The sequence below is a fragment of the Nanorana parkeri genome, unplaced genomic scaffold (genome assembly GCF_000935625.1).
Source record: "Nanorana parkeri isolate BGI_ZX_2015 unplaced genomic scaffold, ASM93562v1 scaffold22, whole genome shotgun sequence".
Taxonomy (NCBI): domain Eukaryota; kingdom Metazoa; phylum Chordata; class Amphibia; order Anura; family Dicroglossidae; genus Nanorana; species Nanorana parkeri.
In genome coordinates this window covers 1781534-1804060 of record NW_017306290.1, presented here as the reverse complement: position 1 = coordinate 1804060, position 22527 = coordinate 1781534, and the positions used below count along the sequence as shown (strand labels likewise).

At 40.0% G+C, this 22527-nt stretch overlaps 1 protein-coding gene across 3 annotated transcripts in view; it reads right to left on the bottom strand.

Moving 5' to 3' along the window:
* FAM184A (family with sequence similarity 184 member A) overlaps positions 1 to 22527 on the bottom strand; it is a 134497-nt gene that overhangs the window by 2266 nt on the left and 109704 nt on the right. For 2 of the 3 annotated variants that reach the window (XM_018563824.1, XM_018563831.1), the window contains 5 exons: positions 20903 to 21030; positions 18598 to 18782; positions 7257 to 7374; positions 6886 to 6990; positions 523 to 722 (listed from right to left, as the gene is read on the bottom strand). In XM_018563824.1, coding sequence (XP_018419326.1) covers positions 523 to 722; positions 6886 to 6990; positions 7257 to 7374; positions 18598 to 18782; positions 20903 to 21030 — 736 coding nt within the window. Of the gene's footprint in view, positions 1 to 522; positions 723 to 6885; positions 6991 to 7256; positions 7375 to 17152; positions 17300 to 18597; positions 18783 to 20902; positions 21031 to 22527 lie in introns of all 3 variants that reach the window. The other variant, XM_018563815.1, reaches the window with a different exon arrangement.

The following is a 22527-nucleotide window of genomic DNA, read 5'->3' as shown; positions in this document are numbered from 1 at the left end:
TGTGTCACTTGAAGCATTTGAAACAAAACATATGAGGTTTTATTTGTATCAATAGAGGGTGCTCAAGCATTCAGGTGCTGAATACCAATTGCATGAATTTGTCTTTCAGTCACTCTCAGAATAAGCTAGAAAAGCTGTTTTTTGTGTCTATGGGAGGTAAAAAACCACGCAGCTATGATTTAATATTAGATAAGTTGAAGGATAACTTACAATAGGCATTTAATCATACTAGGTTATATAGGAAAGAAAACGCTCAACACCAGTGACATGCACATAAAATGGTTTCAAATAAATATGTATACAAACATGCATAGGCAATTTAAGTACAGAAGGATGACAAAAGGCAACACAGTCAGCAGTCTATACAGTACACTCAGCAAACACTGACATGAGTACAATACATACTCAAAAAAAGGAGCACTAGAAAGAGGTTGCAGAAGCCATATCAAATAATTCAAGGCTATAGCTGTAGTTCAGTGCTCTCATGACCAGTGACAGTTGGGCTGGCGAGGCAGTGCTCACCTCAAAAAGGTCTTGGCCTCTTTGGGTGGTACAGGCTGTGGCAGAGGCTTGCTGCTGTTGAACTCAATATCGTGGATGGGTGAGTTTGGTATGGGCTCCAGTCGTGTAGGGTGTCCGTTTCCCATTACAGCAGTCTCCACTGCACTTAGGTTAGGGGAACTCACAAACCTGTTTGTAGACTTATCATTCTTCTTCTTTTGCTGTTTTGAAAACAAGTGAGGCATTTAAGACTACACCGTAGTTGACTCATGTGTGTGTGATAAATCATAAAAGGACATAGGTGGCATTAACACGATTTGTGCATTGTTGAAAAGGTCATTTCACTAAGCATTAGTTCTATTTTGGGAAGTTGCTGGCAGGTTAACTTACCCACCAGCTGTCTACAGTATATCTCTTGGTGATACTGGTGCGACACCTCTACACCTCATTTCAAGGTCCACCCACCTTCTATAGTGATTATGAGGGGCAATAAATCTTTCTCTCAAATACATCTATTTTGCTACAATGCAACAATTACTACAAGCAGATTGGTTACATAGTACTGGATACTCCAGTGTCATCTTATTAGTTTTGGGTGGACTATACATGATGCACGCTTTGCATCAAAATGCATTATATTCAATATGAACTATATTATTATTTATGTTAAATATTATTGCCTTAAAGCCACTAATCTCTTTTGGGGATACTGCTATTGTCATCAACAATGCAAAACTAATGACCTTATCCTCTAAAACTGATACTCCCAACATGCACTAAAATCCTCAGCAATGAAAAACACAAGTACACTTTATACCTCCAGTTTCTACTCCCCAATTTAAGGACCCATTCACACTTGTGTGTTGCAACACACCTGCTCTATGTGCGGTGAGTTGGGGTACCATTTATTGTAAATGGTACCCCAACACACCGTACAGTAGAGTGCAATGTACAATGCACCGCAGCACAGCACAACACATGGTATTTTTTGTGTCTGTTGTGGTGCGTTGGCAGCCCATTCATAATGCATAAGCGGTCTTAATGCAATGCACATTAACATCTGAAAAACTCGTGCAATAATGAGCATGCATTCAAACACTGCAATCACTTTAGAGTGAATGGGCCCTCAAACGGATGTTTTGTGTTTTTACTTCTGTATATAGAATATTTCTTTTAAAAAAGCACACATTTATTACAGTGACCACCGATGACACTGGTGTCACAAAGCATTGTGGCTTTTAAAAGTCAGCAGAAATTGTTTTCTTCCAAACCATCTCTCTGCAAATGAAGGTTTGTACAGAGAAGAAGGAGTAGAGGAGGTAGGGTGTGTGAGTTTAAGCTATTGAGCTATGTAAACTACCGGCTTCTTCATCAAAATGGTTAGAGATTAGCCTGGTTAACATTTCAATAGAAGCCTACTGCTCAAACTGCTACCTAGAAATGTAAGTCACTCCCTCAAGAAGAGATGTTCAGGGATGCCAATAATTCACTAATGCACCATTCATTCCATTGTTGAATGTGGGCCACAGAGAGTCCCTCTTCTGCACTGTATGAATGAGAGAAACTACAAGGACGGCTCTGGGGTAGGTACTCCTAAAAAGCTATTAAGTTTGTTTTAGCTGCTGGTTTCCTTTGTTACATTTTCCATAGGTTTCAAGTAATAATACTAAAAAGCATGTGTTTTATGTATTACTACTTATCTGTCCTGTTAGTCTGTGGTGTATATATACTGTATGTTCTTAGAAAAATTTAGTAAAACTGGAAACATGTTTATATGTAACACAAATGATCTCCAGGTGTTGTGTACATTATATAACTATAAGTTGTTGAACGTTTCTGGACAATATGCTGGCTATACAATTCAATTTTAGAAGGCTGTAGCATTAGTTGCATCAAGTTCAGGTACACGGCAGTAATTAAGAGGATGTAAAGATCTAATTTCTCAATTACATGGATGAGAGATCTGCCCACGATTGGCTATCTTTAAAAAGGGAACAAGATTGTTTAAACGGAGTATCATATATTTTACCTTAGTGCTAACTGTAAAGCATGAACGGTTGCATGAAATGGAAATGTTACATTACATACTATTTTCAGAGCTGTACCTTCTACTTTATTGTAAAGATTTGTCTACAAAAGCTCTTGAGCTCAACTGAGCATTTCCTCTGATCACCCGCAGAGTTGAAAGAGACAAATTACACCAATGTTTAGTTCAGAGATTCCCCAACTGGGCACTTAACTTATTAGGAAGCAATTCTTTAGCAGTTCAGGATGCAACTAATTGGAGGCAAAGGCTCAGTCACTTAGGAGTACAGGCAGTTATTGCTCTCAGGCATCAATAGCGACTCTTTAATTATTAGCACATATAAAAGACATTTCAGTTATAGTTATAACACTTATAGTTACTAACTAAAACCTGGAAGCTTTGCTAACATAACTAAGAAAATAGTATATGAGCAATAATGTTGTGTGCAGTGAATCATTTGGATTTGATGGAATACAGGGATATTAGGAGGTGTAGTACTCATTGCAGTGAAGCGATTTCTTATGCTTGGTCATAGATATGTGTTTGGTGTCTATTTTTATGAAACAGTATTTAAAATATTTGCATAATGTAATATATATTGTTTTCAAATTAGCTTTAGTTAGGTTGTGGGATATCTAAACTCAAACTAATACAAAATTGTATTATATTTTAACTTATCAATTCTTAGATGTGGTGGATTCATTAGGTTTAATTTTTCAGGCTAAGAACATTTTCAGCAAGTACAAAAAAATACCTTTTGGCCTTGCCAGAAATGCTGTGTCCATGTTGCTTCCTGAATTAAAAGCAGAAACCATATTATCTTCCTCTGTAAACTAATAATTATCCCAAACCTCATGAAATGGAGATTAATAACGGCAGACATATTTGAACTCCAGCCTGAGTGACAACCATGGCTCCTTCAATAGATACAGTGGAGTCTATAAACATTGTCACCCAGGCAGAGGAAGGTATTATTCACAGGATTACCAGGTGAAATAAAAGGAATAAAGCACAAAGAAAGAAAACGAATGCAGCCACCACTTCTAAGGACTGGTAAGCTGCAATATTTGACATTTTTGGTTGTGGGTTTAGATACCCTTGAACCACAAATGGAATAATCCAATATTTGTTCTCCTAAAGACTGCATAGTGCAATGTTGTTGTAAACCTTGTTTATATTACAACATCATCTGTATTTCAGAAACTTATACGATCTTATAGCCATAATTACACCTGAATACTAAGGCTGGGTTCACACCTGGGCGTTTTTCAGCACTGATCGAAGCGCTGAAAAACGCTCAGCAAGTGAAATCCCATACTTTCCAATGAGCATGGTTCCCACCTGGGCGTATTTCAGTCCGTGGAAACGCGCTGAAAAACGCCCTTCGCCTAAACAAGTACAGGAGCTTCTTTGGGGCGTATTTCAGCGCGTATCCATTGTTATCCCAGAGTGTGGCTCGGGGTTAACAAAGCGGTAACCCCGAGCCACACTTGGGAATACAGCGTATGTCTTACCTTGTCGGCGATCCCCGCTGTGCCTTCCGGGTTCTGTCTCTTGCGAGCGTCCGCGTCGCAGGGGGGCGGAACCGGCGGGAAGTTTGAAAGTTAAAAAGAAAAACCCAGAAAAAAGATAGAGAAAATAAAGGGAAAAAAAAATCATACCGCCAGAGAGGTATAAAACGCGCGTTTCACTGAACAAAAAAACACGCAAAAAACGAGCAGAAAAAAACGCGCCTATAGTACGGCCAGGTGTGAACCCAGCCTACACGGGGCTTTTTATGGCATTTATAAGCATGCCATCAGCTGAAAATAGTTCTGAAATACAAAAATTGTGTTGAAGGTTTCTGACAAAAATCTGAAATGTTATTTTGATTCCTAAACACTCATTTGTAATACGTTTTAGACATGTGCACTGCCAAAAAATTTGTTTAGTTTCGTTTCGTTCTAAATTCGGATTTGTGTTATTTCGTTTTTCGGGATTCGAGTGTGAAAGTCAATTCGGATTCGGAATTCGGATTCGGACGAAATTCGGTAGCGGTAGTTCGAACGTTCGTTTCGTTTTCTGTTCTTATTCGTTTTGTTCGTTCGTTTGCAGCAAAGTGACATTTGAGTGGAAAAAATATTTTTCTCCTCTAATGTCGCTTTGCTCCAACGAACGAATAAGAAACGAAAACGAAACAAACGTTCAAACTACCGCTACTGAATTTCGGAAATGGAAATTCAGATTCGTTTGCATTCGTTATGTCTGTAATTCGGAATTCGGATAAATCCGCATGTCCGAATTTCCGAAAATTCGTCCGAATTTCAATTCGGAACGAAACGAATCGCACATGTCTAATACGTTTTATGAATTCATGTAAAAAGCACTGTAGGAGATGTTTATGTATTGGTTGTAGTTGCAAAAACACTGGCATGTCTATAGCCATGAATGCAAAGACAACAGTTTGAAAAATAGATTCAGATGTAAACATTGAGAACTTAGAAGAAACAATTATTATATTTTAACTTATCAATTCTTAGATGTGGTGGATTCATTAGGTTTAATTTTTCAGGCTAAGAACATTTTCAGCAAGTACAAAAAAATACCTTTTGGCCTTGCCAGAAATGCTGTGTCCATGTTGCTTCCTGAATTAAAAGCAGAAACCATATTATCTTCCTCTGTAAACTAATAATTATCCCAAACCTCATGAAATGGAGATTAATAACGGCAGACATATTTGAACTCCAGCCTGAGTGACAACCATGGCTCCTTCAATAGATACAGTGGAGTCTATAAACATTGTCACCCAGGCAGAGGAAGGTATTATTCACAGGATTACCAGGTGAAATAAAAGGAATAAAGCACAAAGAAAGAAAACGAATGCAGCCACCACTTCTAAGGACTGGTAAGCTGCAATATTTGACATTTTTGGTTGTGGGTTTAGATACCCTTGAACCACAAATGGAATAATCCAATATTTGTTCTCCTAAAGACTGCATAGTGCAATGTTGTTGTAAACCTTGTTTATATTACAACATCATCTGTATTTCAGAAACTTATACGATCTTATAGCCATAATTACACCTGAATACTAAGGCTGGGTTCACACCTGGGCGTTTTTCAGCACTGATCGAAGCGCTGAAAAACGCTCAGCAAGTGAAATCCCATACTTTCCAATGAGCATGGTTCCCACCTGGGCGTATTTCAGTCCGTGGAAACGCGCTGAAAAACGCCCTTCGCCTAAACAAGTACAGGAGCTTCTTTGGGGCGTATTTCAGCGCGTATCCATTGTTATCCCAGAGTGTGGCTCGGGGTTAACAAAGCGGTAACCCCGAGCCACACTTGGGAATACAGCGTATGTCTTACCTTGTCGGCGATCCCCGCTGTGCCTTCCGGGTTCTGTCTCTTGCGAGCGTCCGCGTCGCAGGGGGGCGGAACCGGCGGGAAGTTTGAAAGTTAAAAAGAAAAACCCAGAAAAAAGATAGAGAAAATAAAGGGAAAAAAAAATCATACCGCCAGAGAGGTATAAAACGCGCGTTTCACTGAACAAAAAAACACGCAAAAAACGAGCAGAAAAAAACGCGCCTATAGTACGGCCAGGTGTGAACCCAGCCTACACGGGGCTTTTTATGGCATTTATAAGCATGCCATCAGCTGAAAATAGTTCTGAAATACAAAAATTGTGTTGAAGGTTTCTGACAAAAATCTGAAATGTTATTTTGATTCCTAAACACTCATTTGTAATACGTTTTAGACATGTGCACTGCCAAAAAATTTGTTTAGTTTCGTTTCGTTCTAAATTCGGATTTGTGTTATTTCGTTTTTCGGGATTCGAGTGTGAAAGTCAATTCGGATTCGGAATTCGGATTCGGACGAAATTCGGTAGCGGTAGTTCGAACGTTCGTTTCGTTTTCTGTTCTTATTCGTTTTGTTCGTTCGTTTGCAGCAAAGTGACATTTGAGTGGAAAAAATATTTTTCTCCTCTAATGTCGCTTTGCTCCAACGAACGAATAAGAAACGAAAACGAAACAAACGTTCAAACTACCGCTACTGAATTTCGGAAATGGAAATTCAGATTCGTTTGCATTCGTTATGTCTGTAATTCGGAATTCGGATAAATCCGCATGTCCGAATTTCCGAAAATTCGTCCGAATTTCAATTCGGAACGAAACGAATCGCACATGTCTAATACGTTTTATGAATTCATGTAAAAAGCACTGTAGGAGATGTTTATGTATTGGTTGTAGTTGCAAAAACACTGGCATGTCTATAGCCATGAATGCAAAGACAACAGTTTGAAAAATAGATTCAGATGTAAACATTGAGAACTTAGAAGAAACAAGAGCTAATATATGTAATGTACATGCTGCTGTAAGTACCTTTACTAGGGGATTGATAACGCCAACATTGGGACTTGCATTAAACACTTTGTTGAAGTTGGTCTCTCGGTTGACTAATTCGAGTTGATAGAATTTCTTGTCTTCCTGTTAAAAGAAAAATGTTATTGCGACTGTGCTTCTTTCACGCAGCTTTGAACGTCCAGATAATTGCTTTCAAACACTTCACCTATTAATATTTTAAGCACAAATTGTTCGTTGTAAATGCCGTTTCGTTTAATAATTGATTAAATCAGTTATAATTTATGAACTTTTGAGTATTTAAAGATCACTGAATTGTTAATGCCACTGGGTCTCAAAGGTAGCGATTTGGACATTGTTCTGTTAAAGCAAGAAAGCACGGAATTGCTCACAATTAGTTTCTTGATAAGTTGATCCCGTTCAGCAACCATGTCCTTTAATTCAGAGATGACCTGCAGATCCTCTGGCCTGGATTCTCTGTTCTGATATTTTTCCTCCATTTCTGTTAACCTAGCGTTTGGAAAAGCATGGTTTTACATGATTCCCCTTATTATACTCTGAAAACTAAAAGACAACATTCAAAGTGCATGCTTATTATTGACACAAATGTTGATATCCTCATACATGTACAATGGATTAGTTCAAACATATGTCTCTGTGTCCTTTATGAAAGCCAATTTTTCTTACCAAATCGATGAAATAAAATGTGCTTGTTGTAACTCCATTGTATTTGTAAATGTCTACTTGCAAAGACTTTACTCCAAAAACATTTTACTTAAATCTCTGGACCCAAAGTATGAAGTCAGAGTTAGAAGAAACTCCACCTATAAGAATTGGGTCTGCAATCAGCAAATCACTTTTAAAGACTTTGGCAACTGTGATGTTAAGTGTGATTTTATTCTAGATGCTTTAAACATGAAAGATATTTGGCAACTGCAGGAAAAGCATCCTCCTTAACGATCACCTCTAGTGACACACTGAAAAGCCTTTTGTGGAAGCTGTAATATGTTTATTGTGGATGCATTCTCCCCATATAACTTAGGCTTCCTGGGTCTCAGTGACATACATACGGAGTTACACTTAAATAAATGTCCAATCTGACCTTTAGTTTGGGAATAATAAGGAAACAGATATATCAAGCAACTTTAAAACTGTCTCCAGAAGATGGTCATATACTGAGACCCATGATCATAAACAAGTTTTAATGAAACTGTAGAGACAAAAGATAACATTCTCTGGAGGACAGGGGTATCCGCTCTGTCTGGACCACAAGCATCGGGTTATGGCTGGCTGATAGTGTATGCGCTGGCCTCTGAGACTCTCCAAAGCAGGCACATTCACTGTCAGTCAGCCATAAACCAGCACAGTTTCCCCATCTGCTCTAGTTATTAGCTGCTAGGACTGCTGGTGTCCTACAACCAATGATGTCATGTGCCCCCTCCTCAGTTATTGGTTGCTAGAACTGCTGGTGTCCTAGCAACCAATGACGTCACATGCCCCCTCTTCCGCAGTCTTTAGTTGCTAGGACTTGCCTCTCCTGCTTCAGGATGTCCAACTGGCAAATGTTCTCTCACTCCCCTACTTACTGATATGCTACCAGGTAGTACTGCACATGGGAATAGGAGCTATATAAGTTCATTGACTCAGTAGATTAAGATAAAGCATTTGCTTTGTCCCACACAATCACCATCTCTCTTAGGCTACAAGAATGCAATTACAAAATCATTTCAAGATGGTATTGCTGCCCCACAGACATCCACATACTGTATACCACCCAACATCCCTTGACACTTGCCAGAAATACCTTACAGAAAAGGGGAATATGACTCATATTTGGAATGCATGCTCCTTGATCGAAAATGTCTGGAACAAGATCCTAGCAGTTTATAGAAGTATCACAGATATTAAACGAACAAATGTTCCATGCATCACATTACTCTCAATCATACTAGGTACTTATTTAAAAAAAAAGGAAATGTGGCCTCCTAGGACTCTTGCAACCCTCTCCAGACATTGGAGATCAAAAAAATAACCTACCTTCATGGAGTGGGTTTGTGAAGCTGACTCTATTAAACACATGGAGGGGAAGTTATGAAACTGGAGCCGACAAAATCTGGAGCAACTGTACTTGGCAACCAATCAGCTTCTATCTTTCATTTTCAAATCTTAACTGAACAAATGAAGAGAAAAGCTGATTGGTTGCCACGGGCAACTGCTTCAGATTCTGTCTGCTCCAGTTGTGATAAATTCCCCCAATGGTCTCTTGGGAGGAGGACAAATACAGCATTTTTTTTACACGACGAGAGCCCAATGGAACCAGTTTAAGTCCTTAGTAAGTTTTGCGTCTTATCTGTAATAGAGTTATATCCATTAAACCTAACCTTACTACCTCCTCCTCCCCTTTCTATCCCATGCCCCTCACTTACATCTCTAACTTTCCCCCTCTCAATTTTACCTTCCTCCTTTTTTCTTCTTTTCTCTACTTCTCTATTGTTACCACCCCTCACCTTCCCAATTCTCCCCCTTTATCCAACCCCATCCCTTCCCTGTAATGTACTTTATTCCATCACATGAATGGATAAATGATCATAATGATAACATTGTATATGCTTGGTATATAAAGTCTAGGGGCAAACTGAAGTCTTTTTGTCCTTTGATTCGGACTTACGTGCAAACTGTGTAGACTTTACTTCTCCACTGTCCCTCATGTTTGTTTTATACATCAGGTATTATCAACACTACACTGTGTGTTTCCTCCACGGGGAAATTATATACAATGTACTATGCAATGCTTATACTATTGTTTACTTTGATTGTTTTAAAGAAGAAGTCCAGGAAAGGTGCGAAAATAACAAAGTTATACTCACCTGAACCACGGAGCTGACAGTGCTCCTTTTAACCTGTATCCTTCTCTGCTCCAGTGATGGTATGTTTCTTGGCATCCTCACGTTCAATACACAGTGTATTCGACGCAATGACTCATGGGATCTTAGACTGCTTGAGCAGAGGGGAAGAGAGGCTGCAAGGACAGGTCTAACAGCAAGCTGGCTCCAAGTATCAGATGAATATAACTTTTTATTTTCGCAACCAGATGAAAACAAGTACTTAACCCTTGCAGTGCGCGGTACCCACACTGCCAGGGTTACAATTTATTTTTCTTCTATAATACAAAAGAAATGTATTAATTAAAAAGTCATGGCTCCTAACAGTGGGTATAGAATTGAGAGGCACTGACAACATTTTTAAAACCTGCACGGAATTTAGGCCACTTCTATTTCGTGGAGAGTTTGCTGCAGTGAGCCTTCTCAGTATTTCAGAATGTAATGTAGAGGAAAGAAAATGCCTGCCAGCAAGCATCTCAACAGTAACAACTAAAGTATTGCATTTTCTATATGCAGAATAAAGAGGTCTCTCAAGCCTATACTTCCATTCCTTGACAGCCTTTTTAACATAAAGTAATCCATTCAGTTTCCCACATCACACGGACAGCAGATAATCATTTATTAGAAAAATAGCTTAATAATACCATTTGTTGCCACGTAGCTTCACTTCAAAGTAGTACCCACAACTAGAGGTTTCTTGCCTACCTCAGCATAAAATACTGAAGTAATAGAGGAAGTGGGCTTATTATCCAGGAGATAATAAGACAGTGACAGTTTTTGGTAAACTACAGCAATAATATGGATTTTGCTTAATTGTCAGCGTAATTTAAAGGAAAATTATAGGAACAGTGAATTACACTCATCCCCATAATTAGAGCTGAGTTGTGACACTGAAGCTGTCAAATGTCGGCTCTATTGATCGAGAACTAAGCAGTCGCATAGCGCCAATCGCTCAGTCCCCCATCTTCTTCCTGCAGAGAGCAGTGACTCTCAGTAATCGCTCCCCGCAGGGAATCCCCCCTCCCCTCTCTCTATTCCTCCAGGGCTGACTGGAGGAACGTACAGGGGAGAGGGCGGGCACAGCTGGAGCTGCCTCTAGAGAGGCACAGCCAGCTGTCAATCAGGCAGCGGGGTGGATCCCGACAATATTGTTGGGGTCCGTCCCAGCTGCAGCGCAGCTCTGAGCAGTCAGCATAAATTGGGCAATAGCCCACTATATGCTGAGTTTTGGCTCACAGGAGGACATTAGTATATGTCCTCCTGTTACCCTAAAGAGAACTATGGCAAACAAAGGTTGGGCCATAGTTCTCTTTTAATCTTTATATTTTCTTTTGGTAGTCAGCGCAAGCTCCCCTATCTGTCCACCTGCTACTTTACACCTCCTGGCTCAATAGCAAACATATATTAGTTGATACTTTCCATGCTTCAGTTTCGCTCCATACCCTGGGCCATGGCGCCAATATGGCCAAATGAGGTGACTGCCTCAGGCAGCACTCATAGGCGTGGGGGTGATAGCACTGAGTCCAGAGTTTCCATACCAAACAATCTATTCTCAGTGCAGCTTGGTAATGCTGAGCCTGATAAAATCACAGGGTCAGCATTACTGAGTTCACTGCCTGACCACTGAACCTGTTTTCAGGGGGTGGGGGTCCTCTCCGCACACCTTACAGCAGTCCTGGCCAAATAAGAACGGTGGTGCTCGCAATGACTATCACGGATGGCACCGTGCAAAATACGAAGTAAAAGAAACAGGTCACCAGCACTCGTTTAGAATAAATATGTCCTTTTTTAATGGACAATTGTGTCACTACAATCAATAGAGCCGACGTTTCGGGGCCGCACAGGGTCCCTTCTTAGTGACACAATTGTCCATTAAAAAAGGACATATTTATTCTAAACGAGTGCTGGTGACCTGTTTCTTTTACTTCGTATTTTGACCACTGAACCTGTCACACAGACAGTTGTAGGTCATAGCTTTATTGATGCAAAGCCTGTTAACAATGACCACTCAGTGTGCCTGTGTGACATGCGCAGTGACCAGGCGGAGACTTTTACTTAGTTGTGCTGAGCCTGAACTTTTAACAGCAGCGTCACTGAACTAAGTGTGTGGCCATCTTTGCTGCAGAGGTGGAGAGGGATGGTTATCTTGGATGGCATCCTCCTCTGGCACGGCCTTGTCCCCACTTTTTGTGAAATGACATCCCAGGAACTATAAGTATTGTAATTTCAGCCTGCATTACAGGACAAGTGGGTATAAAATCACATGCAACTGGATGGAGCATTTGTATTTATTCTGAAGCATACAGATTCATGTAGCAAAACTGCATTGGATACAAAGTAAATAAACATCAACGATTATGCTAAACCAGTGTTCCTCAAACCAGTCCTCTGGGCCCACAAACAGGTCATGGCTCCAGATCTTTTCATAGCATCACTAGTGAAATGATTAGGCCCCTTTCACACGGGCTGATCAGGAGAGGACCCATGAACGGATCCATCCTGATCATAGCAGTACAGAGCGGATGTCACCGCTGAGACATCTGTGTTCGTACAATTTTTTCCTCCATCTTGCAAATGAGGAAAAAACTGCAATTGCCGGACCCCATGTCGGTCCATGGGGAAACGGATGTAAACGGACATCCGGTATGATCCGGTTCGGCGTAACAGATCTCTGATCTGTTTGTTTTTCCAGACCCGGCTGGAGTCGGGGTCAACCGGGTGTAAACGTTTACACATCGCTGCCCATAGACTTGCACTGGGCATCCGATTGGGTCTGCCTGAAAAACTGACAGGCAGACCCGATCGGGGAGGCCGTGTGAAAGGGGCCTTAGATTGCTTCTTAAAACGGCAATTAACTGAATCACGAATGTACAAATATGGAAGTTCATGGAAATATGGAAAATATGACCTTTAAAGCTAATACAACATGGACACTGGATGCATAATGGCATCCAAATCCTGTTTTTTGGGCCAGAAGTCCACCAACCCACAAGGCCGCCTTGGTTGCCACAATACGGCACTATAATTACTGACATGTTTACTGAGCTGTTCAGGTTAGTATTTTATATCAAATCAGGTGCTTGGGGCAAATTCTAAAACTGCCTTCCAAAGCGTGTGGGTCTATTTATAAAGCAGTGAATGTGACTTTTAGCCAACATTCTCTGGTGGTGAATCAATAACTGTCATTTAAAACACATGCAACTGGAAGGTTCACCTGCAGTAAACATTTTCTGAATGTCAGATTCACTGCTTTATCAATATACCCATCTGTGTCTCAACTTTACAGTCTCTTGTAACATGCTTGAGGAACACATTGCTTAGCTGGCATAAGTATACGGAGAATGTTCCTCATGTGAATAGCACGATTCTGCACTGAAAGAGATTTTGCATGACAAAATGTAATTAATAAATGATCTATATGGTGTAGAGACTTCACACAAGGCATAGATGTTTCCAGCAATGTCAAGAGGGATTTCTGCATGTCCCACAGGGAAGTCAGCTTTGAAGTGAGTGGTCTTACTCTAAAGTGTACAGCTCTTCTTAGAGCAGAAATCATTTCGTTTTCAAAGTCTGACTAGGCTAGTATTCTAGCTGACTAGGCTGGTAATTTTTTTAAAGTGTAAAAATTAATCTTATAATTATCTTGATACTTAAAGACTGAGGTGAAAATCACTCTGCCTTAAATATCATCTCCAGCTAAGTGGAACCTTACTTTTTCAGCGTGGCTGCACTTGTATGCAGAGATAATAAAACAAGCCTTTGGCCAATATGTTATATCACTGGCATATACCCTCAAGCACTAGCTGACTGACTATGGAGCTGTCATACTCTGTATACTACCGTATCAGTTTCTCGTATTTTAACAGTTAGGGCTTCATGTATAATGCAGCGGGATGGTCCCACCACAGCCATACTCAAGCTTTAAAAAAGAAAGAAAAGAAAAGCAAGATTACCTCCCTACTAACTAAACAGACTGATTTGCTGTACAATTAACAAGCTGTAGGTAGCGAGGTGATCGCTGAACCTGCCTGACTGTGCAGTAAGGCAGATGTGTATACACTGCAAGGTTGACTGTACAAAATTTACATACAGCATATTTATTTAAAAGATGCAATTAGGTTTTTGTCTACAGTTTCACTTTAAAGGCAAGGTATGTGTGTCCCTTAGTAAAAAAAAGTACAACAGCAAAAAGTTTCCCAGATCACTCACCAGCCAGCATGCAAAAAAAACTTGTCTACCACTAAGGTTAAAAACAGAGGTTTAGACACATATCTTCTGCAGAATATGTGAAAGCCGCACCGCCTCGTCAAAAGCCCTTTCATGTGCACCTTGCTTTAAAGCTGGTGATAACTTGATGAGTGTGTTTGCCATTTGTTTTGCTTGACTGATTTGATGCAGTGCCATATTAGGGGTCTCAGCTGCCGTTGTGATGTGCGGTGTCCTTTGTGTGTCCCTCTTTGTGGCTGGACGTACAGTGTACGTCTCCCGTTACGAAGGGGTTAAGGGGGGTTGGGCTGCCTCCTGGCAAACCTGCACCAATTTTTATCTTTTGCTACACGTGCTCCAAGATGGAGACTCTCAAAGGTTAGAGTTAGGACCGCACTACATAGAGGTGCCTTGACGAGGTGGTGTGGCTTTCACATATTCTACAGAAGACGTGTATCTAAACCTCTGTTTTTAACCTTAGCGGTGAGACAAGTTTTTTTGCATGCTGGCTGGTGAGTGTGCTGGGAAGCCTTTTGCTGTTGTACTGTATAAAGCCCTTCCATGTGCACCTTGCTTTAAAGCTGGTGATAAGTTGATGAGTGCGTTTGCCATTTATTTTGCTTTAGTAAAAAAAGGGTCACAATGTGGACCGTCAAGTTTAGCTCTGACACCTTTTAATATTATCCAGCGTTTTTTTGTGGAGCTGCAAAGGCAGAGGTGCCAGCTAGGTGGCTACAAAGTCCGAGAAAGGTTACATTGGGGGCCTAGAAGGTTCTGAAAAAATGAAGCTATGATCGAACCATGCAAGGGCTCTTTGTCTCGGATTTATCTATTAAACACTGCTCAATATGTTCATTTCACCTTTTATTGTGAGGTATGTTGTATGTTCACCATTGGAGAGCACATCCCTTTACAACTTGAATTGGCTACACACTGTTTAACATCTGATACCTATTGTACATTTACAGTGACACTTTTCGTGAGAGTATTCCAGCACATAATACCATGAGCAGCAACTGGTATTTATGTGGGAAGTCAAAGCATATGTGCCGCAGCGAAGAATGGCCTCCAAAAAGGCACAAATGAACAAAATGCCTCCCATTAAATAGAGATCATTGTTATTTAGTGCTTCCTTTCCTGTAAGCATTCTAACACATAATATTATGAGCAGCAGCTAGTATTTAAAGAGCAGTTGAAGTCACACATCTTTTTAACTCTTTATAGTTCTATATATGTTATGATTTGTGACTTTTTTTATTTTAAAATAAGTTTTTCTCTTTAATATTCTGTATATATCTGACATTGTATCCAGCAAGTATTAATATAGGGGTGTATTTATAAACATTTTGCAGTCCTTTGTTCTGCAAAACTACATGTACGGTCATTCAGCACAAATGGAGGCAATCTGGAGTAGTTGCCCATGACAACCACTCAGCTTCTCTGCTTTATTGTCAAAGCTTATCTGAGCAAACTAAAGAGAGGAATGGATTGGTCGCCATAGGAAAACTGTCTACCCCAGTTTTTTTTTTATCCCTCCACCCCCCTCCCCCATGTATTACACATTTGTACTTGCCCAAATGCTCCGATACCGGAAATTCTGGTCAGAGGCAGATTTCCTCTGACCGGCAGTGCCGTAGGGGATCATGGAGCCGGCTTCCCGGGCAATAAGGAAGGCGGGTGGCGAATGTAATGACCCGCCTCCCTGATTGGCTGGAAAGCCTTCTTCCCGGCCAATCAGCATCGAGCTGGCTGAACAGCTGGCTCCTTGCTCATTGGCTGGGAAGCTGGCTTCCCGCCCAATCAGTTTTAAACCAGCCAAACAGGTGGCTCGATGCTGATAGGCTGGGAAGCCGCTTTCCAGCCAATCAGCATGGAGCCGGCTTCTTGGCCAATCAGGAAGCCAGGAGGCGGGTCATTACTTACTGCCCAGCTTCCTGATTGGCCAGGAAGCTGGCTCCATGCTGATTGGCTGGAAAGCGGCTTCCCAGCCTATCAGCATCGAGCCACCTGTTTGGCTGGTTTAAAACTGATTGGGCGGGAAGCCAGCTTCCCAGCCAATGAGCAAGGAGCCAGCTGTTCAGCCAGCTCGATGCTGATTGGCTGGGAAGCCGGTTTCCCGGCCAATCACAATCGAGCTGGCCATACAACATGGAGCCGGCTTCCTGAGCAATCAGGAAGTCGGGCGGCAAGTCATTACGCGCCGCACGGCTTCTTGATTGCCCGGGAAGCCGGCTCCATGCCAGCGGACGCACTGGTATTGATACTTAGTATAGGCGAGCATCGAAAGCAAAATATCGGTACTCGTACTCGATATCGAAAAAATGGTATCGGTGCATCCCTAATTGTAAGTATATTTTCTTTTCAGGATCAAATGTAAAATAAAGAAAATACTTTTTTATGGCTACTAGATGGAGCTGAGAAGTATTTATTTCCTGTGCTCCTCAGCACCATCACGTGGCTTTAATGTGGTCATATGGATTCTACAGGCCACCTCTATAAACTTCTTTAAAAAACTATGGCGAAACGCGTCGAAGAATGAAAAACTACCGATTTCTGATTGGAACATTTAACAATATGAAATTATGTAACAATAATATGTTGACTGATCTTAAAAATTATATATTGACTGATCTAATTTATTATGAATTTACAATGAAATCAAGAGTGTTAATTATTGCTATTTTGCACAATATCAATCTGTACGGATTCTTAGAGGTGACATGCTATTTATATGTACAATGGTCCTGTTTTTAGATGTGTGGTATGTCTTTTATATGCAACTTTTTGTTAATCATGAAATTATGTTATTAAATATGAATTTTACTATACAAGAATGAGTCATGTGACACTATGTTTAACTGCATTGTTTATGAGTCACCTATAATGCTATAAATATAGTAATAGCATTTGTTTTTGCCTCCATTCACACATAACAAATGTACATGCAGTGTCATATGACTGCATGTGCCCTGCAATTTTTTTAATGAATACATCCCTTACTATATAAAACGGTTAATTAGCTTGACAACCATAATCATTTTGATCTAAATAATTTGAATCATAATACACATCAATGCATGCTTAGATTAGATTCATATGGAGATAGCTTAAGAAAGGTTAGTAACAGAAGTGATTGTAGGCTGAAAAAAAGTTAGTTCTTTTCTCTTTTTAAAGACTTTTTTTGCTCTATTTAAACTTACGAAACTTTTAATGAGGCATTTTTTTCCATGAGCATTGCTTGTGCCTTTGCAAATTCTGCCATAATTGCTTGCTTCTCCCTGAGATGGGCCGCTGTTAAGCCATTCATATCCTCTTCATGTTTCTTGTTTAAATCTTGCTCATGTACCCTTTTTGTTAAGAAATGAAATATATTTGCTTACACAATGTATACATCTGCTATAGTTGTACCCGATCATAGAATTATTTGATAAGTCAATATACAGAAGAATTGCTCGGTAAAAATTGGTGCATAGGAAAGGTTACATTTAGTTACGTAGTAAGTCAGGTTGAAAAAATACACAAGTCCAGTGAATTCAACCAATAGAAAAAGAAAGAATAAATAAAAATCAGAACCCTATTCCAACAACTGATCCACAGGAAGGAAAATAAACCCATAAAGCATCATCAAATTTGTTCCAACAGGGGAAAAAAAATTCCCGAGGTGCAATCAAGCGTTATTCAGTTGGACAGAGGGGCTTGGGTAAGTTGTATACATTCTGCTTTTTTGATTGGATAATAAAGACTAAGGAAGAGATACAAGGATATTACTAGTATAGAACCTTCCTTAGCTACCAGTCCATTTTAGAACAGCTGGTGAACAAGAGATCCATAATATTATTGAAGTGCCCTGCCCTGCAAACTACAAAGAGTGTTAAGGGCTGCAGAGCAAGGCATCACCCTTTACATCGGCTATTTAAATATTATTCTTTAATGAGACAGCTATTCAGGCCAGTTACTGGGTGAGAGATGTTGTTTTATCCAATTGTTTACTTTGTGATATGATTCAGTGGGCAGCAAAATGCCTACCAACAATCTAGATTTTAGCAGGAACGTATTGATTTTACATGCCAGTAGATAGGGCTTTCCAAGTGTGGGTATTAGCTGCCCAAGCATAGTCAAATTAGGCATTTATGCATATCAGGAATGAGGATTTATGTGTCTTTTTTTTTTCTGAATGGATGGTGAGATAAATAATGCTAATGTATTGTGATCAATGCAGCATCTACCCTTCAGGGAGCACTGAACAGATCGAAATGTCTAAGCAGAATATGTTTATTAATGCAGACACTGCACACTCATATGCCATTCCTGAGCTGGATAAATATTGCAATTTGAGTAAGGTCAATAGACTGCACCTAGACTTGAAACAGTGTAGGGAAGAAAGACGTTGGGGAGAATTTATCAAAACTGGAGCAGAGAGAATCTGGAGCAGTTGCCCATAGTAACCAGTCAGCTTCTCTTTTCAGTTTGTTCAGTGAAGCTTTGAAAATGAAAGATGGAAGCTGATAACTTGTCATGCACGCCTGCCTGCTCCAGGTTTGATAAATAACTCTCATTATTGTTCAGGCATGCTCATATACCAGCTTGTACATATATCAGATCTTGACTTGGTGGAGCAACATTTATTACATAAAGGCTACTTTACCTAATTTGTTGGTTGGCCTCACTACGTATTCTAAGGATCTCTTTTCCCTTGAACTCCAGTTCCTTAGTAAGAGTGTTTATGCTCTCATGTAGTATCATCAGCTCCTTATTGAGATTAGCCACATGCTGTTCTTGATGTCTGAGCTGCTTTTCACGCTCTGCTATTCGCCCTAAAAGCTCAGACTCCTAAAATATAAAAATATAAAATTCATTTAATCGATTCTTTTATGTGCTTTAGTACTATTGTATTTTGCATCATTTCATAGCATTCAAGTCCAAAAGATCTGCTTTATAGAGCTGAAAACAGGAAATTAAATATACGCTGCACTGATAGATGCTGATAATAAGAGTTAGTGTTAACCATAATGTACCAATACAATGCAAGCAGGATTATATACACTGGTTACTACAACACATATATATGTTATATGGAAATTAATTGTATGTAATCTAAGGCTACGTAATTGTATTCATAGAGCAAACTTCTTATTAGTCATGCTATATAACCAAGATGCCCAGATACATGAGTTGCCCGGGTTCTAGGGTATAAAATCAGTCCTGCAGATATCAATGCTGAGGCTTTTTTTTAAAACAACTTCACCAGTGATGGGGTGGATTTTCCTGCTTCTGACCACTGATGCATTTTTCCTCCCACTAACACCAACATCATGGCATTGTTCTTCCCACTGACACCAATGACAGGGCATTATATCTCTCACTGACCAACAATGCCAGGTAATTTTTCCCCTCACTAACCACTTCCGCTGACGGTGACCCTGGGACATTTTGTCCGACCACTTATTAGCAACCTAAAGGGTGCAATGTTACATAATCTTAACTGCTATACTCTATAAGCTGATCTGCATGTTACTTACTCCTGACCCCTGCATCATAAATAGGCCATGACCTACGCATTCTGTATGTTATGTTGATGTATGATGTACATACATCTGACCACAGTACTCTGTTAACTGTACTCTGCATTACGTACTAACCAGATGTTTATTGTCTCAACAGTGGTTGGTTGGTAAGAAGCCCCGAAGTGTGTTCTTTTAATAAGATTGGCTAAGGAAAAGTAAAAGCTATTTGTCAATATTTTGTTTTCAGAAAAGCATATGCAATGAAAGAGTTTCCTTTTTGTGTTTATGAGAGAATGTCACTTGTAGCACAGTAATTAAGGCACATTTTGAGAGTACAACGACTGCAGCATATGTTTGCCCTGCCTACTGCAAGAAGGCTAAGGCCCGATTTAACGATGTGCCTTTAAGCCACGTACGACATTCAGTACACTTTTTGCCGTAGTGTGCCACATTTCATCCTTGCACTGAGGTGTCCTTCTTTTCCAAATTCTATAGTTGGGAGGTATGGAAAACCCCTGCCCTGCGCAGTGGCGTAACCAGAGTAACGGGTGCCCGGGGCAGAACAAAGTTATGCGCCCCCCTTGGTGTGCAGGTACAATGAGAGCATGCTGGGACATATCATGATTGAAATACAAGTCCTAGCATACCCTCATTGTCCCTCTACACCCCTCCCCCAAAATATTAACCAGAGAACTACAAGTTCCAGCATTCCCTCATTGTCCCTGTACGCCCCCAAATATCACCCAGGGAATAGAAACAAGTGGATTGGCAGGCTCCTGTCCTTCTTCTGTGCAGGGGAGCCCGGGTCTCTGTAGGGAAGGAGCCTGCCAATCAACTGGTTATCATGGCAAGTGGGCCATGATATTTTTTACTTTTTAATCACCTTTTTATTTTTTTAATTTAATATTTTTTTTCTTATAATTTTTTACTTATTTTTTGTTTTTCATTTTTATTTATGTAATTATTTTTTGAGATACTCTGTGAAAGTGGGAGGAAGGATCCCTTTGTGCTAGCAAAAAATAAAATGACCCAAACTGTGCATTTCAAGTCATTAGTTTAAAATTCTTTGTAATGGCTGATGTACACATGACATCAGAGTCAGAAGCAATTGAAATGGAGTATGATTTGATGCGATTTAAGAGGAAAAATTACTTGCTTCTGCATTACTTTGACTTGCTTCTGGTTTGTGCCAAGTTGCTCTTATATTTTTTTGAGCTGAAACTGAGCATCTAGACTTGTATGGGGAAGAAAAGAATCTCAGACAGAAACAAAACAAAAGCTCATCATTTACTAAGCAGGAGTTTTACAAATCATATTTTGCTCATTTAGGAAACATTAGACCTTAGACCTTGGATGCAGTGCTGATAAGCAATGGTTTAGCATATGCATTAATATGGCAAAATCAAGAAGACACATTTATATCTCCCTAGCATTGCACTGATTTACCTGATGTCTGCTGAGACCCTGATGTCTTTCAAGTTCTTCTGCAGCAGCTTCCATTTCTTGATGATGATGGTTTCTTAACTGGTCAATGGCTGCCGCATGCTGGTGATTGAGCTCAGAGCGCAGAGATGCTGCATTTCAAGAAACAAATACAACACTGTGTTTTATGTGTGCTCATGAAGAAAACTGACATATATAAAACACAAGCTACACTGTAATGCAACAAAGACATCTATTTTACAAAACCATCTTATAGTGTTAAAATACAGCAGAAACAATTTTTACATTTTTGAATGGGGGTGGGGGGGATTGGTCTTTAATCTGGACTTTTTTATTTGATAGCTTTCATTTAGTTAATTTTATTAGAAAGGAAGAGGTGACAATTAGAAAAAAAAATAGTATAATGAACCTTTCATGTGACTTCCAACCTTAGATATTTATACCATTATATAATCAGCAACGTCTTCTGAATACAAGGATAAAATATAAGTAATGTAAGTGTTTTTTTACATAACATAGTGGAGTGGTAAAGCTCAAAGTCATCTGAGTTGTAAAGCTCAACGTTTTGTAAATACAAGTATACCATATGATGGATTTTTACATAATTTGAGTACAAGTAAACCACATTAGTGATCTTTACTTAACAACGTAGAGCCTTAAAGGTCAAAGCTCACCTTTCAATTTAGAAGAGTTTTCCCTCTTTTGATTTTACATGCACATGTGTAAAAAGAAACTTTGTGCTTAAATCCAACATGAACTGGTGGGCTGGGTCTGTGTGTTAGTGCAGACTTGCATGAATTGGCACACAATGAGATCTGGGAGTCATTTTTTAATATGTTTTTTTGTTTATATGAATAGCAACTCAAGCAACAATTCAAAATATTAAGTGAGATAGTAATGCTATTCAATAAATCTAAAGTCAGAAGGATCAATCAGTTGACTTTATTCTATGTTCTCTGATGTCCAGTGCTGAACAAGCAAACATGTATCTTATACAGAGTCAGCAGGAGGGCAGTAAAAATTTTTTTTCAGCAGCCTGTGTTGACATCATCTCGCTCTGTTTCCTGTATCAAAAATATTGTAACTTTCACATTTCAAATGCAGGTTTTACTCTAATGGGTGGCCGTGAGAAACTTCTTAGTAATAGATTACTACAACTTCTATATGTAAGAACTTCCTACTATGGGACACTGATTGCTCGGTAGCCAGCAGCTGCCTGCATCCTAGCAACCAGTGATGCACCCCGACTACATTCAGCTGCGGGCCAGGGCATTCCTGGCCCTGCAGGTGAGTGTACACAACGGGGAAGGGCTGCTGGTGACATAGCATCGCTGCCCCCTTGTTTATATTCAGCTGCAGGAAGGACGCTGTCATTTGTGTCAAGGAGTCACCACCACCACCGCAGACCCTCAATCCACAAGGCAAGGGATGTGGGGAAGAGGCCTTTCTCAATATGGGGACATGGCGTAACCTCCCCATATTAAGGGCATGTGGCCTGGTATGGCTTCAGCAGAGGGTGGGGGCACACACTGGTGCCTACCCCTTTCCTGGACACCTATGCTGCATGCTCAGATAGGTGTCTACTACAGATTTTAGGGGAAAATGCCACATCCTTTTTTTTTTATTAT